Source organism: Stomoxys calcitrans, chromosome 3 (genome assembly GCF_963082655.1).
Source record: "Stomoxys calcitrans chromosome 3, idStoCalc2.1, whole genome shotgun sequence".
Classification (NCBI taxonomy): domain Eukaryota; kingdom Metazoa; phylum Arthropoda; class Insecta; order Diptera; family Muscidae; genus Stomoxys; species Stomoxys calcitrans.
The window spans coordinates 57,687,825-57,702,270 of NC_081554.1; the positions used below are offsets into that span (position 1 = coordinate 57,687,825).

A 14,446-nucleotide genomic window follows, 5' to 3' on the forward strand; every position below is an offset into this window, starting at 1 on the left:
GCCTCAATTTTCATCCGAGTTGGCTGAAATTTTACATGTAATGTTCTATTGTGACTTCCAACAACTGTGCCAAGTACGGTTCAAATCCGTCTTTAACCTGATATAGCTCCCATATAAACCCATTTCCCGATTTGACAAAACGCAATTTTTGTAAATTTTGTATGCGGTGTTCTATCACGACTTTCAACAACTGTGCCAATTACGGTCCAAATCAGTCAATCACCTGATATAGCTCCAATGTAACCCATTCTCTCGATCATCGTTGTTCGGTTCATAGAAGCTTTAATAGAATAAAATAATGCCCTTCAAATAATTTTTTTTGTATAAATTTTTAGCAGAATCCTTGGTGGTGGGTTCCCAAGATTCCGCTCGGCCGAACTTAGCACACTTTTACTTATTGTCTTTGACGTTATTCTCCTAAAACTAGGTACATATTTTGGAAGAATTTTTCATCAACTCTTGGATAGTAAATGGCTTACTGCTTACAAGCTAAAAAAATCTCTACAAGATGGAGAGTCTGTGCTCCTGCGGATCAGGCGAGGAACACAGCAAGTCATCAACCTGATCCATACAAATTAGCTTCAAGCTTCTTGTCACTAAGCGCGACTAATATCTGTGCCTTTAAAAAGCTTATCACAAAGTATTCGGTTATGCCTCCAGCCAAAGCGCTAAGTGAGCTCCTGCCTAAAGCAAGCAATTCGTTCATCCTTCTACGATCGAAGGCAGGCTACAGTATTCTGGCCTATCTGCATCCGTGTATATGTAGTTTAACGGATATACCAGCGTAAACTTGGTAACACTTTGTTGCAGCTACCCTATATATTGCCACCTCACCACCTACGCACTACCCATACCTTCTGATAAGTTCAGTAGCTCAACAAATGACAGATACGCAAGACTGGTGACCAGTTCGCTCGTTACTCAGGAACTCTTTCATATTCGGAATAACATCGCAACCCAAGTCCGTGCTATATCATGAGAATGGAGTCTATTCAGGGGCTCTAAACATTTGGTCATGTACATTGAATTCACCGTTCACGAATTCGAATTCCAATCCCATTGCAGCCGTTTGGGTTGTACGTACCAGATTGACCCGATGGAGCCCTTCACAAGAACAACAACGACGAATTCAAAGCTTTGTATGCCGCCATACGTACATAAATTGGCTATGACAGAACATTTGTCCCATTTGCCGAACGTAGAATAGCGTTCCAAGCGCTTCGATCTTCGGCGCTTTTTCTGAAATCTCCGACACCAAGTTTCGAGGTGTCTCCTACCACTTAATCTTGGTCGTCTCGGTTTGCGTGTGGCACCGTGATTAAAATACTTCTCTGCTGGGACTTCTTCATCCATTCTGATAACATGACCTAGCCAATGGAACCGTTGCATTTTGATGCGTTTAACTGAGCAATCGTCGTCACACAGCCCGTGGTTCATACGACGCTTATATTCTCCATTAACGCAAACTGGTCGAAATATTTAACGATGGATTTTTATCTCAAACACTCCAAGTTCTGCCTCACCTGCTTTCGCAAGTACTCATACTTCGGAGCCACACACCAGCACGGGTAGTATCAGTGTCTTGTGTAGTGTAATTTTCGTCCATCGAGAGGTGGCTTTGCTCTTGTGTAATGTACTGCTTGTGGATATACGACGCTTATATTCTCCATTAACCCAAACTGGTCCAAATATTTTACGAAGGATTTTTCTCTCAAACACTCCAAGTAGTGACTCATCTGTTTTCGCAAGTACCCATGCTTCGGAGCCATACGACAGCACGGGTAGTATTAGTGTCTTGTGTAGTGTAATTTTCGTCCGTCGGGAAGTGGCTTTGCTCAGTCCAAAGTAGCATCTGTTAGCCAGTATTATCCTTCGTTTTATTTCAAAACTTGTGCAATTTATTTCAATTATGGCGGTGCCGAGGTACATAAAGTTGCTGACTATCTCAAAGTTGTAGTTCCCAACTTTTTCCATTTGCTTTATCTGATCGGTTGTACAAGATTTTCTGGGAGTTGCTATCATCCACTTTGTCTTATCTGCATTTACTGTCAAACCCAATTTCGTTGATTCCCTGTTTATACTTTCAAAGGTTGCTATTGCTTCTTCCGGTGACCGATCTATAATATCGATGTCTCGGCATAGGAGAGCATACCTGCATCTCGTATAATCTTCTCCAGCAGGATATTAAAGAGATCACACGATAAAGAAATCAAACCTCGTTTGGTATTGAATGGTTCGGAGCGTCATCCTGCAAAGTCGTATTAGTTTCGCAGGGATACCAAACTCAGACAAGTCTTGAGTTTATGCTGTCGAAGGTAAGTTTTATAGTCAACGAAAAGATGGTAGGTGTTGATTTGTCCTTTTCGTGTCTTCCAAGATTTGGCGCAGTGTAAATATCTGGTTTGTGTTGAATTAAGCATTTCTAAAGGCGTATCGATAAGGCCCAATTATCTCATTGATTTTAAGTTTTAATCTTTCACACAGTACGCTCGAGAGTATCTTTAATGCGATGGAGAGGAGACTTATTCCTCCGTAGTTGGCACATACTGTCTTGTTTCCTTTCTTGTGTACGACACACAGTATGATGAGGTTCCAATCATCGGGTATGCGTTCTTTTTCTTCTACTAGCCAGGCAACCCATCGTCTTCTGCTTCCTTGTTGTTCTTCAGTCGGGTCACTATTTCTTCGACCTCATCTTGACTAGGTGGTACACATTCTATACCATCATCATATATTGGTTCTGCGGTGTCCTCTTTGCCGCCATCATCGGACAGTAGCAGATTTCCTTCTTTGTCTCTGCAGGAGGATGTGCCTGTACCAAAGCCGTCGGTTTGATGCTTAATGCTTTGGTAGAATTTTTGAACTTCACTCTGGCACCTGAACATCTCAATTCGCGCACACTCACGTCTTTCCATTTCCCTCTTCTTGCTGCGAAAGAGACGTATAGAACGTATAGCCGATAGTGTAGCTGCGTAATAGTGGCAGATCTCCCTCAGCTTAAGAGATACCTTGGCGGAACTGTTCCGAATATGGACCACAAAAGTCAACGAAAAGCAACCCTCCCGTGATCCCGATATAAGCCAGTCTTCACATCCCTACGCGATGCAAGTGCTCCACATTTCATAATCTTTTGGGTGAACTCCTGCCTGCTTCCTAGCCAACATCATCCTTCGAAAAATGTTGAGCGATCCTGTCCATACTGAAATACTGTCCACATAAAAACTTGGTGTTTAGGGTGAAAGATTTCTCTACAGAATTTCTAATGCGATATTTGTTATGGCATATTTGCCTAAAAGTTCTCACATTCTTCCGGTTGTACCTTCCGAAATCACTTGACTTAGAGGAGACCTACTTGTCTCGTCTTTATGTAGGTACTATTGGTGAAAATCCTCAAACACTGTATCCGCTATCCAATCTTTGCTATTGCATATGTGTTCCATGAAAATACTATCATGAAAAGGTTTCCATGCCATGTACTCTGAGACCCATTCCACCTACTACCGAACATTCTTCTGCAGTAACGTGTCTTACGGCTTTTTCCTCTGTCACAGTGCCTTACGGATTTTACTCTGTCTTAGTCCGCCAGAACAGCATTGAATCAAAGACCACCCGGTATGGTCCTGTAAGCGTGGTTGTGGGGGCCAATTGACTGATGTGCCTCAAGTTCCTATGGTGCACTTCGTTTCCATTCATCTGACTTTGAGGTATGACTGCGCTCACATTCAAACCAATCCGTATTTCCATTTTTGGAGCATTAACTAAGGCAGATTTATGGGCCTATAGTTTTTCGTAGACAAGACTAACTTGACTGCTATGTCAAGTTCGACTTGCCCAATAATGCGTTTCAGCAGGGTTTCCGTCCGATTAAAACGGCTGTTAGCTGTATACCGCCCACATTATCTTGTAGTCATCGACATTGTCCCAAATAGGATTATCTGCGGGTGTAACTTCCGTACTTATAGAGCTATATTGCATCCACCAATTTAATTCTGGCTTCCAAAATATCCCTCACCATCAAATGTTAACCCTGTTTATTCTTACTGAAAGTTCCATTGTGATTTCTCAGGAAGCGAGAAGTGTAACGTTGCATATTTGCACTGCTTATATGCTTCTGAAGAGGCTAAAGGCTGCGTAGTATTCGTTCCTGCATTCTGCCGTGTTCTCTTTTTTAACTTTTGACATGTTTCGGGGGATTTCTACAGCAGTGCAAAGATGATTCCTTTCGGCCTGACCGTTTTAAATGGCTTGTAGCTTGCAATATCCTTGCAAAGGCAGCTCTTGTGGCTCTAGTTGTTGCCGACCATATTTTTGCTGCATGTAAAATTTGTCTCTATCCAAAGACGTTTGGTTATACTTGAAGCAAGTCTCATGGCTGGTCTAAGGAAGCTGTGTATGATGGGATCCTTAGAAAACATTTTGCGTAGTTAAGATGTCTTAGTATATTGTTTTAATTCCTAACAGAAGAACAAACTCCGCTAACATTCCATTAAGGGACAGAGGATACTTCTCCCATATCCATGAGAGCAGACCGATTAAAGTTAAGTTCAATGATAAGTTGCGTTCGCAAAGCGACACCTCTTAGTAGAGAAGTTTTAACATATGGGCATACTTCACAACTGTAGCCAGCATTAGTAAGGTAATAACCACCGCTAAAAATTTGTGTGGTGTTCATGCCGGGATTTAAACCCAAGCGTTCGGCGTCATAGGCAGACATGCTAACCATTGCAAAAACGTCCGCTAGTTTCGAATGCCGAGAACATTCAGATCGTGAGCTTGACCCTCAAACTTCACCTTCTACCTACGAGCTTCTGGTGAGAGTATAGATTTCATTTTCAGTCTTCATTCCATTGTAATTTTCCGCCTACGAATGAACTGAACCAGTTCCGCCCCTCCCGCATTTATACCGAGGCCACAGCCCATAAGGCCATGTTGTAGAACCTCCATATATATATGTGGATATATATTTATATATATCCACATATATATATATATTTATATATATATTTATATATTGGGTTGCCCAAAAAGTAATTGCGGATTTTTCATATAGTCGGCGTTGACAAATTTTTTCACAGCTTGTGACTCTGCTTCGCAGCTTGTGACTCTAGCTTGCTTTAGAAAAAAGTGTAAAAAATTATATTTGATTAAAGTTCATTCTATTGGGTTGCCTAAAAAGTAATTGCGGATTTTTTAAAAGAAAGTAAATGAATTTTTAATAAAACTTAGAATGAACTTTAATCAAATATATAATTACCATTTTGTTCGATAACCTTTTGCCATCTTCCTGGCAAATTTTGTATTCCACGCTCATAGAACTTCTGGCCTTTATCTGCAAAAAACTGAACCAAGTGCGATTTTATAGCCTCATCATTGCCGAAAGTTTTACCATTTAAGGAGTTCCGCAAAGATCGAAATAAATGGGAGTCTGATGGTGCAAGGTCAGGGCTATATGGTGGATGCATCAAAAGTTCCCAGCCAAGCTCACTCAGTTTTTGGCGAGTGACCAAAGATGTGTGCGGTCTAGCGTTGTCCTGGTGGAATATGACACCTTTACGATTGACCAATTCTGGTCGCTTCTCCTTGATGGCTGTATTCAATTTGTCCAATTGTTGACAGTAAACATCCGAATTAATCGTTTGGTTCCTTGGAAGCAGCTCAAAATATACCACACCCTTCCAATCCCACCAAACAGACAGCATAACCTTCTTTTGGTGGATATCAGCCTTTGAAGTGGTTTGAGCTGGTTCACCATGCTTGGACCATGATCGTTTTCGACTAACGTTGTTGTAAACAATCCATTTTTCATCTCCAGTTATGATTCGTTTTAAAAACGGATCGAATTTATTGCGTTTAAGGTGCATATCACAAGCGTTGATTCGTTTTGTTAAATGAATTTCTTTCAATACATGTGGTACCCAAATATCAAGCTTTTTCACCAGTCCAAGACTTTTTATGTGATAATGAACAGTTGATTTTGGTATATTTAACTTCTCTCCTATCTCACGCTCAGTTACATGACGATCCAATTCGATTAATGCTTTGGTCATCATCAACTTCATTTGGCCGACCGAAAAATCTGCAATTACTTTTTGGGCGACCCAATAGATATAGGTGTCATATATGTATATCGCCCGATTTTTACTCGAAGAGCCACTGCTGCAAGCACATCTTTTGACCAATCTTGTAAAAATTTTACAAAACGCTTTCATCGACGACTACCACAATATCTGAGAAGTATGCTTCAAATCGCTCCAGAATTAGATATAGCTCCCAAATATATATGTTCGTCAGATTTTGGGTAATTTCCAATAATGTTGTCATTTGTCAACCGTTTTTATTACAGTTTGAACACATTTGCTACAAATTTGATACGGATTGTTAATAACCCATCTGAAAAGATCCGCCAAAATTGGCTCAGAATTGGATATAGTTCCCACATTATACTTAAAGGGTAGGTGTAGGGTATTATACAGTCGGGACCGCCTTACTTTTGCCATTCCTTACTGGTTGAAATTACATATGACAAGTCTTGTCATATGTAATATCAGCTTTAGCTACATAATTGATTGCATCAGCCACTTTTGTAATTCAAGTTTGCAAGCTATTGGCGTATCAGCTGGTTGCAAATACAATTTCAGGGTTGCCAGATGCATTCATTCATAAATGAGTTTATGTAGTGTGGGAAGTGTTTTTATATAGGCATGATAAAGGCCGCTCAATGGGGATATTCCGGATATTCCTCATTATCATCTTCCTCTTGATGATGAAAAGGCCCTCCTCCTGGCATTTTGTCACTTGTTTTTTTTTTAGATTTTGTTTCAATTTCAAGTGACATAAGTAAGCAACACATCATAAAATAGAGCCATAGGGTATGAGAGTTGTCGCATTTAAAATCATTTTTTTTAATATTTTCTCTTTTTTTTTGGCTGTGGAATTTATTTTTGCCCATGATTATATGAGGGAATTTGCTCCATTTATGTTCCATATTTTTTATAGCTTTCATTTTATCTACTCAAATATATTTCTGTTTTGTTGTTAATAATGTTAATATTTGTTTTTTGACAATGTAGTGCAAATTGCTGTAAAATTGTGATCTTGGAAAGTATCGCATCGCAACGCATCACCATCACAATTAATCAGCAACTTGATTATATGGCAATATTGCCGCTATATTGTTTTATGTTTTTATGGATTATAGCCGACAATGATAACTGTGGTACGCGCCACTAGAGTGGGAGACAGAGCGATATTCAGCTAAAATTTGTTTCGCATAGCAGCAATGTTTCTCCCCATTGTTGTTGTATTCTAATCTGTTTTTTTTTGCAAAAAAACTAAACATTTCGCTCTCTCTCTCAAAAAAAGTTTTGTATTGTTTTTTGTGTTTTAAAGCAAAAAGAGAAAGATCTGTCTGTCTGTCTGTATGTCTATTGATCATTTTGCCGCTTTTTTGCTCAAAGTTGTCATGACATTGAAGCGAATACAAAGTGTATTGAAATGCGAAATCAGTAACCGTTTGTACGTTGAACTGGAACGTTGTTAGTGTGGGGTGTGTAAGCTGCGTGTATGGTTGTGTGGTGGATAGAACTGTTGTGAACCGAATATTTTTTTTTTTTTTAATTTGCAGTTGGTGTTCAATAATTCGAAAATTGAAATTCAATTTTCTGGTGCTGTGCGTTGTCCGGTTTATGTTCGGTCATTGTCGATTAAAGCAATTAATGAGTTGAATTAAAATGTGTATTTTTTTTCTTGATGTTTTTCCCCGCTTCCCTTTCACTATGCCTCTCTTGTTTCTGTTTTAGAAATTAACAAAATTAAACAATCAGCAAGGCGCAACGCTCTGGAAAACAATTGTGAAAAATATTCAAAACAAGAGCAAAAAAATTAAAACGGCAAAATTTATGAAAAAAAAAATTATAATATTGAATATTGTTTATAAATATTAGAAAAAAAAGAAGTCGCAATTGATTGAGAAGAATCTGTAAAAAAAGAGGAAGAAAAAATCAATAACAATAAAATATAAGTGTCGTCTTGTCATTATATTATTATCTATCAGAGTTTTGCCGTTGTGACGACAAACAGCCGAGCGACATGAGTGACCGTGAATTGAGTTGCAGTAATTCAGGCGTTGGACAATTCATGGATCGTGGACGCATGAATCAGAATGGCGTCGTTCAGCCATTGCTAACAGGTAAGTCTTCTCCACATTTGTATGCTACACATTATATATCAGTATTTTTTTTAAACCCTATACCATAGAAAGGGGAGTATATATAGCCACGACCATCAGTGTGCTGAAAGCAAATTTTTCTTTAGAAATTTTATACAAACAAGTAAAAAGCCGTTAAGTTCGGCCGGGCCGAACTTTGGATACCCACCACCTCGGGTATATAGGTAAACCACCTTTCGTCAATATCCGTTGAAAAATTCATACCTTATGACCCATAGTTTTGGACAAAATACTAATAAGTACAAGGCATTGTTCAATTGTATATAACAAAATATTGGCCTTTTTAGTAGCTATATCCAAAAATAAACCGATTTGAACCATATACGACACGGATGTCGAAAAGCCTAATTTAAGTCACTGTGTCAAATTTCAGTGAAATCGGATTATAAATGCGCCTTTTATAGGGCCAAGACTTTTAATCGAGTTATCGGTCTATATGGCAGCTACATCCAAATCTGAACCGATCTGACCCAAATTGAAGAAGGATGTGGAAGAGCCTAACAAAACTCACTGTCCCAAATTTCGGCGAAATCGGACAATAAATGCGCCTTCTATGGCCCCAAAACCTTAAATCGACAGATGGGTCTATATGGCAGCTATATACAAATCTGGACCGTTCTGAGCCATATTGCAGAAGTATATCGAGGGTCCTAACTTAACTCACTGTCCCAAATTTCGGCGAAATCGGGCAATAAATGCGCCTTCTATGGTCCCAAAACCTTAAATCGAGCGACCGGTCTATATGGCAGCTATATCTAAATCTGGACCGATCTGGGCCAAATTGAAGAAGGGTGTCGAAGGGCCTTACAAAACTCACTGTTCCAAATTTCGGCGACATCGGACAATAAATGCGCCTTTTATGGGCCCAAAACCTTAAATCGAGAGATCGGTCTATATGGCAGCTATATCCAAATCTGGACCGATCTGGGCCAAATTTTGGCAAAATCGGACAATAAATACTCCTTTTTTGGGCCCAAAAACTTAAATCGAGAGATCGGTCTATATGGCAGCTATATCCAAATCTGGACCGATCTGGGCCAAATTGAAGAAGAAAGTCGACTGGCCAAACACAACTCACTGTCCCAAATTTCAGCAAAATCGGATAATAAATGTGGCTTTTATGGGCCTAAGACCCTAAATCGGTGGATCGGTCAACATGGGGGCTATATCAAGATATTGTCCGATATAGCCCATCTTCGAACTTAACCTGCTTATGAACAAAAAAAGAATCTGTGCAAAATTTCAGCTCAATATCTCTATTTTTAAAGACGGTAGCGTGATTTCAACAGACAGACGGACGGACATGGCTAGATCGTTTTAGGGTCGGAAATGGATATTTCGATGTATTGCAAACGGAATGACAATATACCCCATCCTTCGATGGTGGGTATAAAAATTTATGGGTTTGAAGTGAATGGGCAAAATTGGGCCTTAGTTTGATATAACTTCCACAATTAAATTTTCTGTTTAAACTTCTTCAGATATTTGTATTCGATTATAAAGGGTGATTTTTTAAGAGCTATAGGAAAGTTTTACAAAAAAAACACACATACAATTCAGAATAAAGCATGAAATCTTTATTTGAATCGTTATCGTTAACGTTTGTTGATTATTTCATGCAAATGTTGACCGTGACTGCGCCTCAAATGGTCCATCCGCTTAGTCCAATTTTGGCATACTCTTTCCAACATTTCGGCCGGTATCTCACGAAAAAATGCTTCAATATTGTCTTCCAATGCGTCAATTGAAGCGGGCTTATCTGTATAGACATGAGCTTTAATATAGCCCCACAAATTATAGTCTAAAGGCGTTAAATTGCACGATCTAGACGGCCAATTGGCCTGTCCTGAACGAAAAATAAAATGTTCACAAAAATGGCCTCTATTGTTGCGTGTTGTGTGGCATGTGGCCCCAACTTGTTGAAACCACATGTCAAACATGCATTTTTGGCAAAAAAATGTCGGATATCATTTCACTGTAGCGCTCATCATTCACAGTTACGTTACGATTCTTATCATATTTGAAGAAGTACGGCCCAGTGATGCCACCAGCCCATGAACCCCAACAAACTGTGACCTTTTCTGGATGCATTGCTAGCTCTTGCAATGCTTTTGGCTGATCTTCACTCCAAAATCGACAATTTTACGTATCCAATGTGCAAAAATGAGCTCTTGATGAGTTAGGTTAATCCGCCCCATGCACCATGGACATACACCTAAGCCAGTAATCGGCTTGTTGTGCGCTCTAAATATAAAAAAAATAACCACAAAAAAAAATCTAAGTTGGTAATTCCGTGCTACTTACAAAATCCCAAATTGTTTTCCACGCCTCTAAGTTGGTTCATGTCTGTTATTGTGTTCCCACCTAAGTGCTGGTATCTGTAAGACGCGAAAGCCGGGTAATGACAAAGGAAATGCTCCAACGTCTCATCATCATCCGCGCCTGCCTCACACATGCCATTACTTAACGCACCGATTTTAATAAGTGAGCTCGTAGTCCTATGTGTCCCGTTATGATACCGATCTCCTTTTTACTTCCTTCCAGTAATAGCCTCGTTTTCTTACCCTAGGATTTTCGTCCTCTTACCGACCGCTTCGCTGTTTCACAGGGTTACATGCGCATTCGTCGCCCACGCCCTAACTCGGACTGTATCGACCCGGAAGGCTTCGGGTTAACCAAGTTTATTGACGGTAGTTCTCTGGCCTTCATCCTCAGAGAAGGCGTTAATTTCCTTCTTACATTCCAAGACTGTTCACGAACCTGTTCTACTCGACGTCTTCGCGTTAGCACCACACAACCTCACACATTACGTGATCACCCTTATCTCCGCCTGCAGGACCGTATTATGGTCAGGCAATCTAAAACAGATCTCTGTCCCTGAGTTCTCCGTCGCCGTCTATATCGGACTATATCTTTATAAAGCCCCCATATAAACCGATCTCCAGAATTCACTTTTTGAGCCTCTAAAGTGCTCCATTCTCAACCTATTTGGCCAAAAAATTCTAAAATCTGTTCCTTTTATAACCAAAATTCTTGACAAGCAATCGGTCCATAACCGTATATAGCTCCCATATAAACCGATCTCCCAATTGTATTTCTTGAGCCTCTTGAGGGCGCAAATGGTTGAAATTTTGCATAATTTCTCCTACGACCTCTAAAATTTTTGCAAAGTATGGTCTGAACCTATCTAGGTTAGGTTAGGTTTAAGTGGCAGTCTGCCATCAGACTCACTTCGACGTTTTCGTCCATTGTGATACCACAGGAACAGAAGAAGGAAGATGCCTTCTAGTTCCTACCGTTGAACCATCCAGATCGCTTTAAAAAGCCCACTTACTTGCGAATGTTCACATCCGCTAAATCAGACAGATTCCCAAAGAAATGAGTACCTAAAGTGGAACTCCTTCCGACTCTAGTGTGGGACACACACGCAGAAGGTGTTCTATAGTCTCTTCCTCTGCGATGTCCTTACAGCTTTTGCAAAAGTCGTTGCTGGCAACCTTCAGTCTGTCAGCATGTTTTCTGATTAGACAGTGATCTGTTATGACGGACACAATGACTAAGACGTCTGTTCTAGCCAATGACAGCAAAGCGGTAGACCTCTTCAAGTCTAAATCTGGTCACATAATTTTGGAATGATCACAAACTTCCCTTTTGTGAGCATCTATTATTCGTTGTCCTTCGGGCCTGGTCCTGAAAACCTAGCTTACATGTCGCTAGAGGCATACCCACAGATTCCAGTATCCCTGGAACGTGTAGGGTAATTCCTAGACTCGCAAGCTCGTCCGCCTGGCTCCCAGAACAAATGAATTTTGAACTGTTCAGACATCTCGTTGATAGATCTGCTATAGTCGAGGGCGGTTTTTGTGTTCAGAAATACATTCTCCAGAGATTTAATGGCTGCCCGAGAAGATATTTATGCGAAGCGTCGTTATGATATTATATCTTAGCCATTCCACCACTTACTTAATTGAAAGGATCTCCGCTTGATACACACTGCAGTGGTCGTGTAATCTTTTTGATATGACTAGCCCACCTGGTCATCTATTTTGGAACCATCCGTACAGAAGACAATGTAACTTCTTTTACCAGGGATATCGTAGTTACAATAGTATCGTTAGTACCATCGATATTTTGCCAGCTCCAGGTCTAACAGAACTCATTCTGTTCCAAATTTCAATGAAATCGAGTAATAAATATGTAGGCTTAAGAATCGAAATCTCCATATGGGTCTATTAAGCAGTTATATCTAAACATAGTACGATCTGGAGCACAACTCACTGTTCCAAATTTTAGCGATATCGGGCTATAAATGCCCATGTTATGGCCTTAAGACCCTTTACCAGGAGGCGTTCTATATTGCAGCTATACCTAAATAAAGCTCGATCGGGACCACATTTGACAAAAAAAACTCACCGTTTGAAATTTACTCGAAATCGGATAATAAATTCGGCTTTTTTGGGCTCAATACATTAAATCGAATATAATATATCCAAATATGGTCCATTTAGTCTTATTAAGAACATAGCTTGTGTACGGATAAAATACGAATCTGTCAAAATTTCTCTCCCACTCCGGCAAAAATAGGTCTGCTCCTCTCCGCTCCACGCTCCACTGCCTACAATCAAAGTTAGACCAATCTGCATTTGGCACAGTTGTAGATAGGTTTTATAAAATTCCTATTCCAAATCTAGGATTCTTAATTTGGAGATTGGTCTATATGGCTGCTATAGCAATCTCTCCTGCCTACAATCAAAGTTAGACCAATCTGCATTTGGCACAGTTGTAGATAGGTCTTAAAAAACTCCCCATTCCAAATCTGGGATTTTTAATTTGGAGATTGGTCTACATGGCTGCATGCAAATCGATTAAGTAGGTCTACGGTTATTGCTCCTTGAAAGTTGGAGAAGTGGTAAGTGTTCAATTTTGACACCCGATATATCACACTGTATCTAAAATATAGACCAACAAAGTCATTTTTCTGAAAGCCTATGTTCTTATCTACAAATGTCTAGAAAATTTTTTACCGCTCAGATCAACAAGTAAAAAGGTATTAAGTGCGGCCGGGCCGAATTGGATACCCACCACCTCGGCTATACATGAAAACCCCTTTTCGTCACAATCCGGTGAAAATTGGATATCTTATGAATCCAAATTCGGCACGGACATTGAGTGGTCTAAAAAATATAAGTCACTGTTGAATTTTGTGTTTCAAATTTCAACAAAATCGGGTAATAAATAATGCTTTTATGAGCTTCAAGCCCTTAATCGACATATTGGTCAATATGACGGCTATATCTAAATACAGTCCGATCTTTACCATATTTGGGTCAGATGGCGGGTGGCCTAAAACTACTTACTGTTTCCTATTTCAGCGAAATTGGATAAAAAATAAAGCTTTATGGGCTTTATACTCTTTATCGGGAGATAGGTCTATATGGCAGCTATTTCTAAATATAGTCCGATCCGAACCATATTTGGGACGGATGACCTAAAACTACCCACTGTTTCAAGTTTAAGCGAAATCGGATAACAAATTAAGCTTTTGTGGACTTTAGACCCTTTATTGGCAGATTGGTCTATATGACGGCTATATCTAAATATAGTCCGATCTGAACCATATTTGGGTCCTATACTGAGAGGCCTAAAGCTACTAACCGTTTCAAATTTCAACGAAATCGGGTAATAAATAATCCTTTTATGGGCTTCAGACCCTTTATTGGCAGATCGGTATATATGGCAGATATATCTAAATATAGTCCGATTTTAACCATATTTGGGTCAGATTTTGGGAAGCCTTAAGCTACTCACTTTTTCAAATTTCAGCGAAATCGGATAAAAAAAAGCATTTAAGGGCTTCAGACCCTTTATCGGCAGATCAGTCTATATAGCAACTATATCCAAATATGGTCCGATTTGGACTCAACCAACCGTTCAAGGAAGGACTCAACCAACCTGCATCATCAATTTCAGCTCAATATCTAAATTTTTGAAGGCTATAGAGTATTTACAACAGACGGACGGACAGGCGTATAGACGGACAGACACACGGACATCGTTAAATCGTCTTAGAATTTTACGACGGTCCGATATATATATACTTTGTAGAGTTGGAAATTGATATTTCGATGTGTTGCAAACGGATTGAGTAAATGGATGTATCCCCTACCTTACAGTGGTGACTATAAAAAGTTGTGGACTTATTTCCTATTTTTTCACCGT

The 14,446-nt window shown here is 39.7% G+C and overlaps 1 protein-coding gene across 3 annotated transcripts in view; it reads left to right on the forward strand.

The window, feature by feature from the left end:
- LOC106081747 (nicotinate phosphoribosyltransferase) overlaps positions 1 to 14,446 on the forward strand; it is a 114,156-nt gene that overhangs the window by 21,383 nt on the left and 78,327 nt on the right. For 2 of the 3 annotated variants that reach the window (XM_059364247.1, XM_059364249.1), the window contains exon 2: positions 7,800 to 8,188. In XM_059364247.1, the coding sequence (XP_059220230.1) occupies positions 8,089 to 8,188 (100 nt within the window). In that variant the 5' untranslated portion in view covers positions 7,800 to 8,088. Of the gene's footprint in view, positions 1 to 7,462; positions 7,547 to 7,799; positions 8,189 to 14,446 lie in introns of those variants that run through there. The other variant, XM_059364248.1, reaches the window with a different exon arrangement.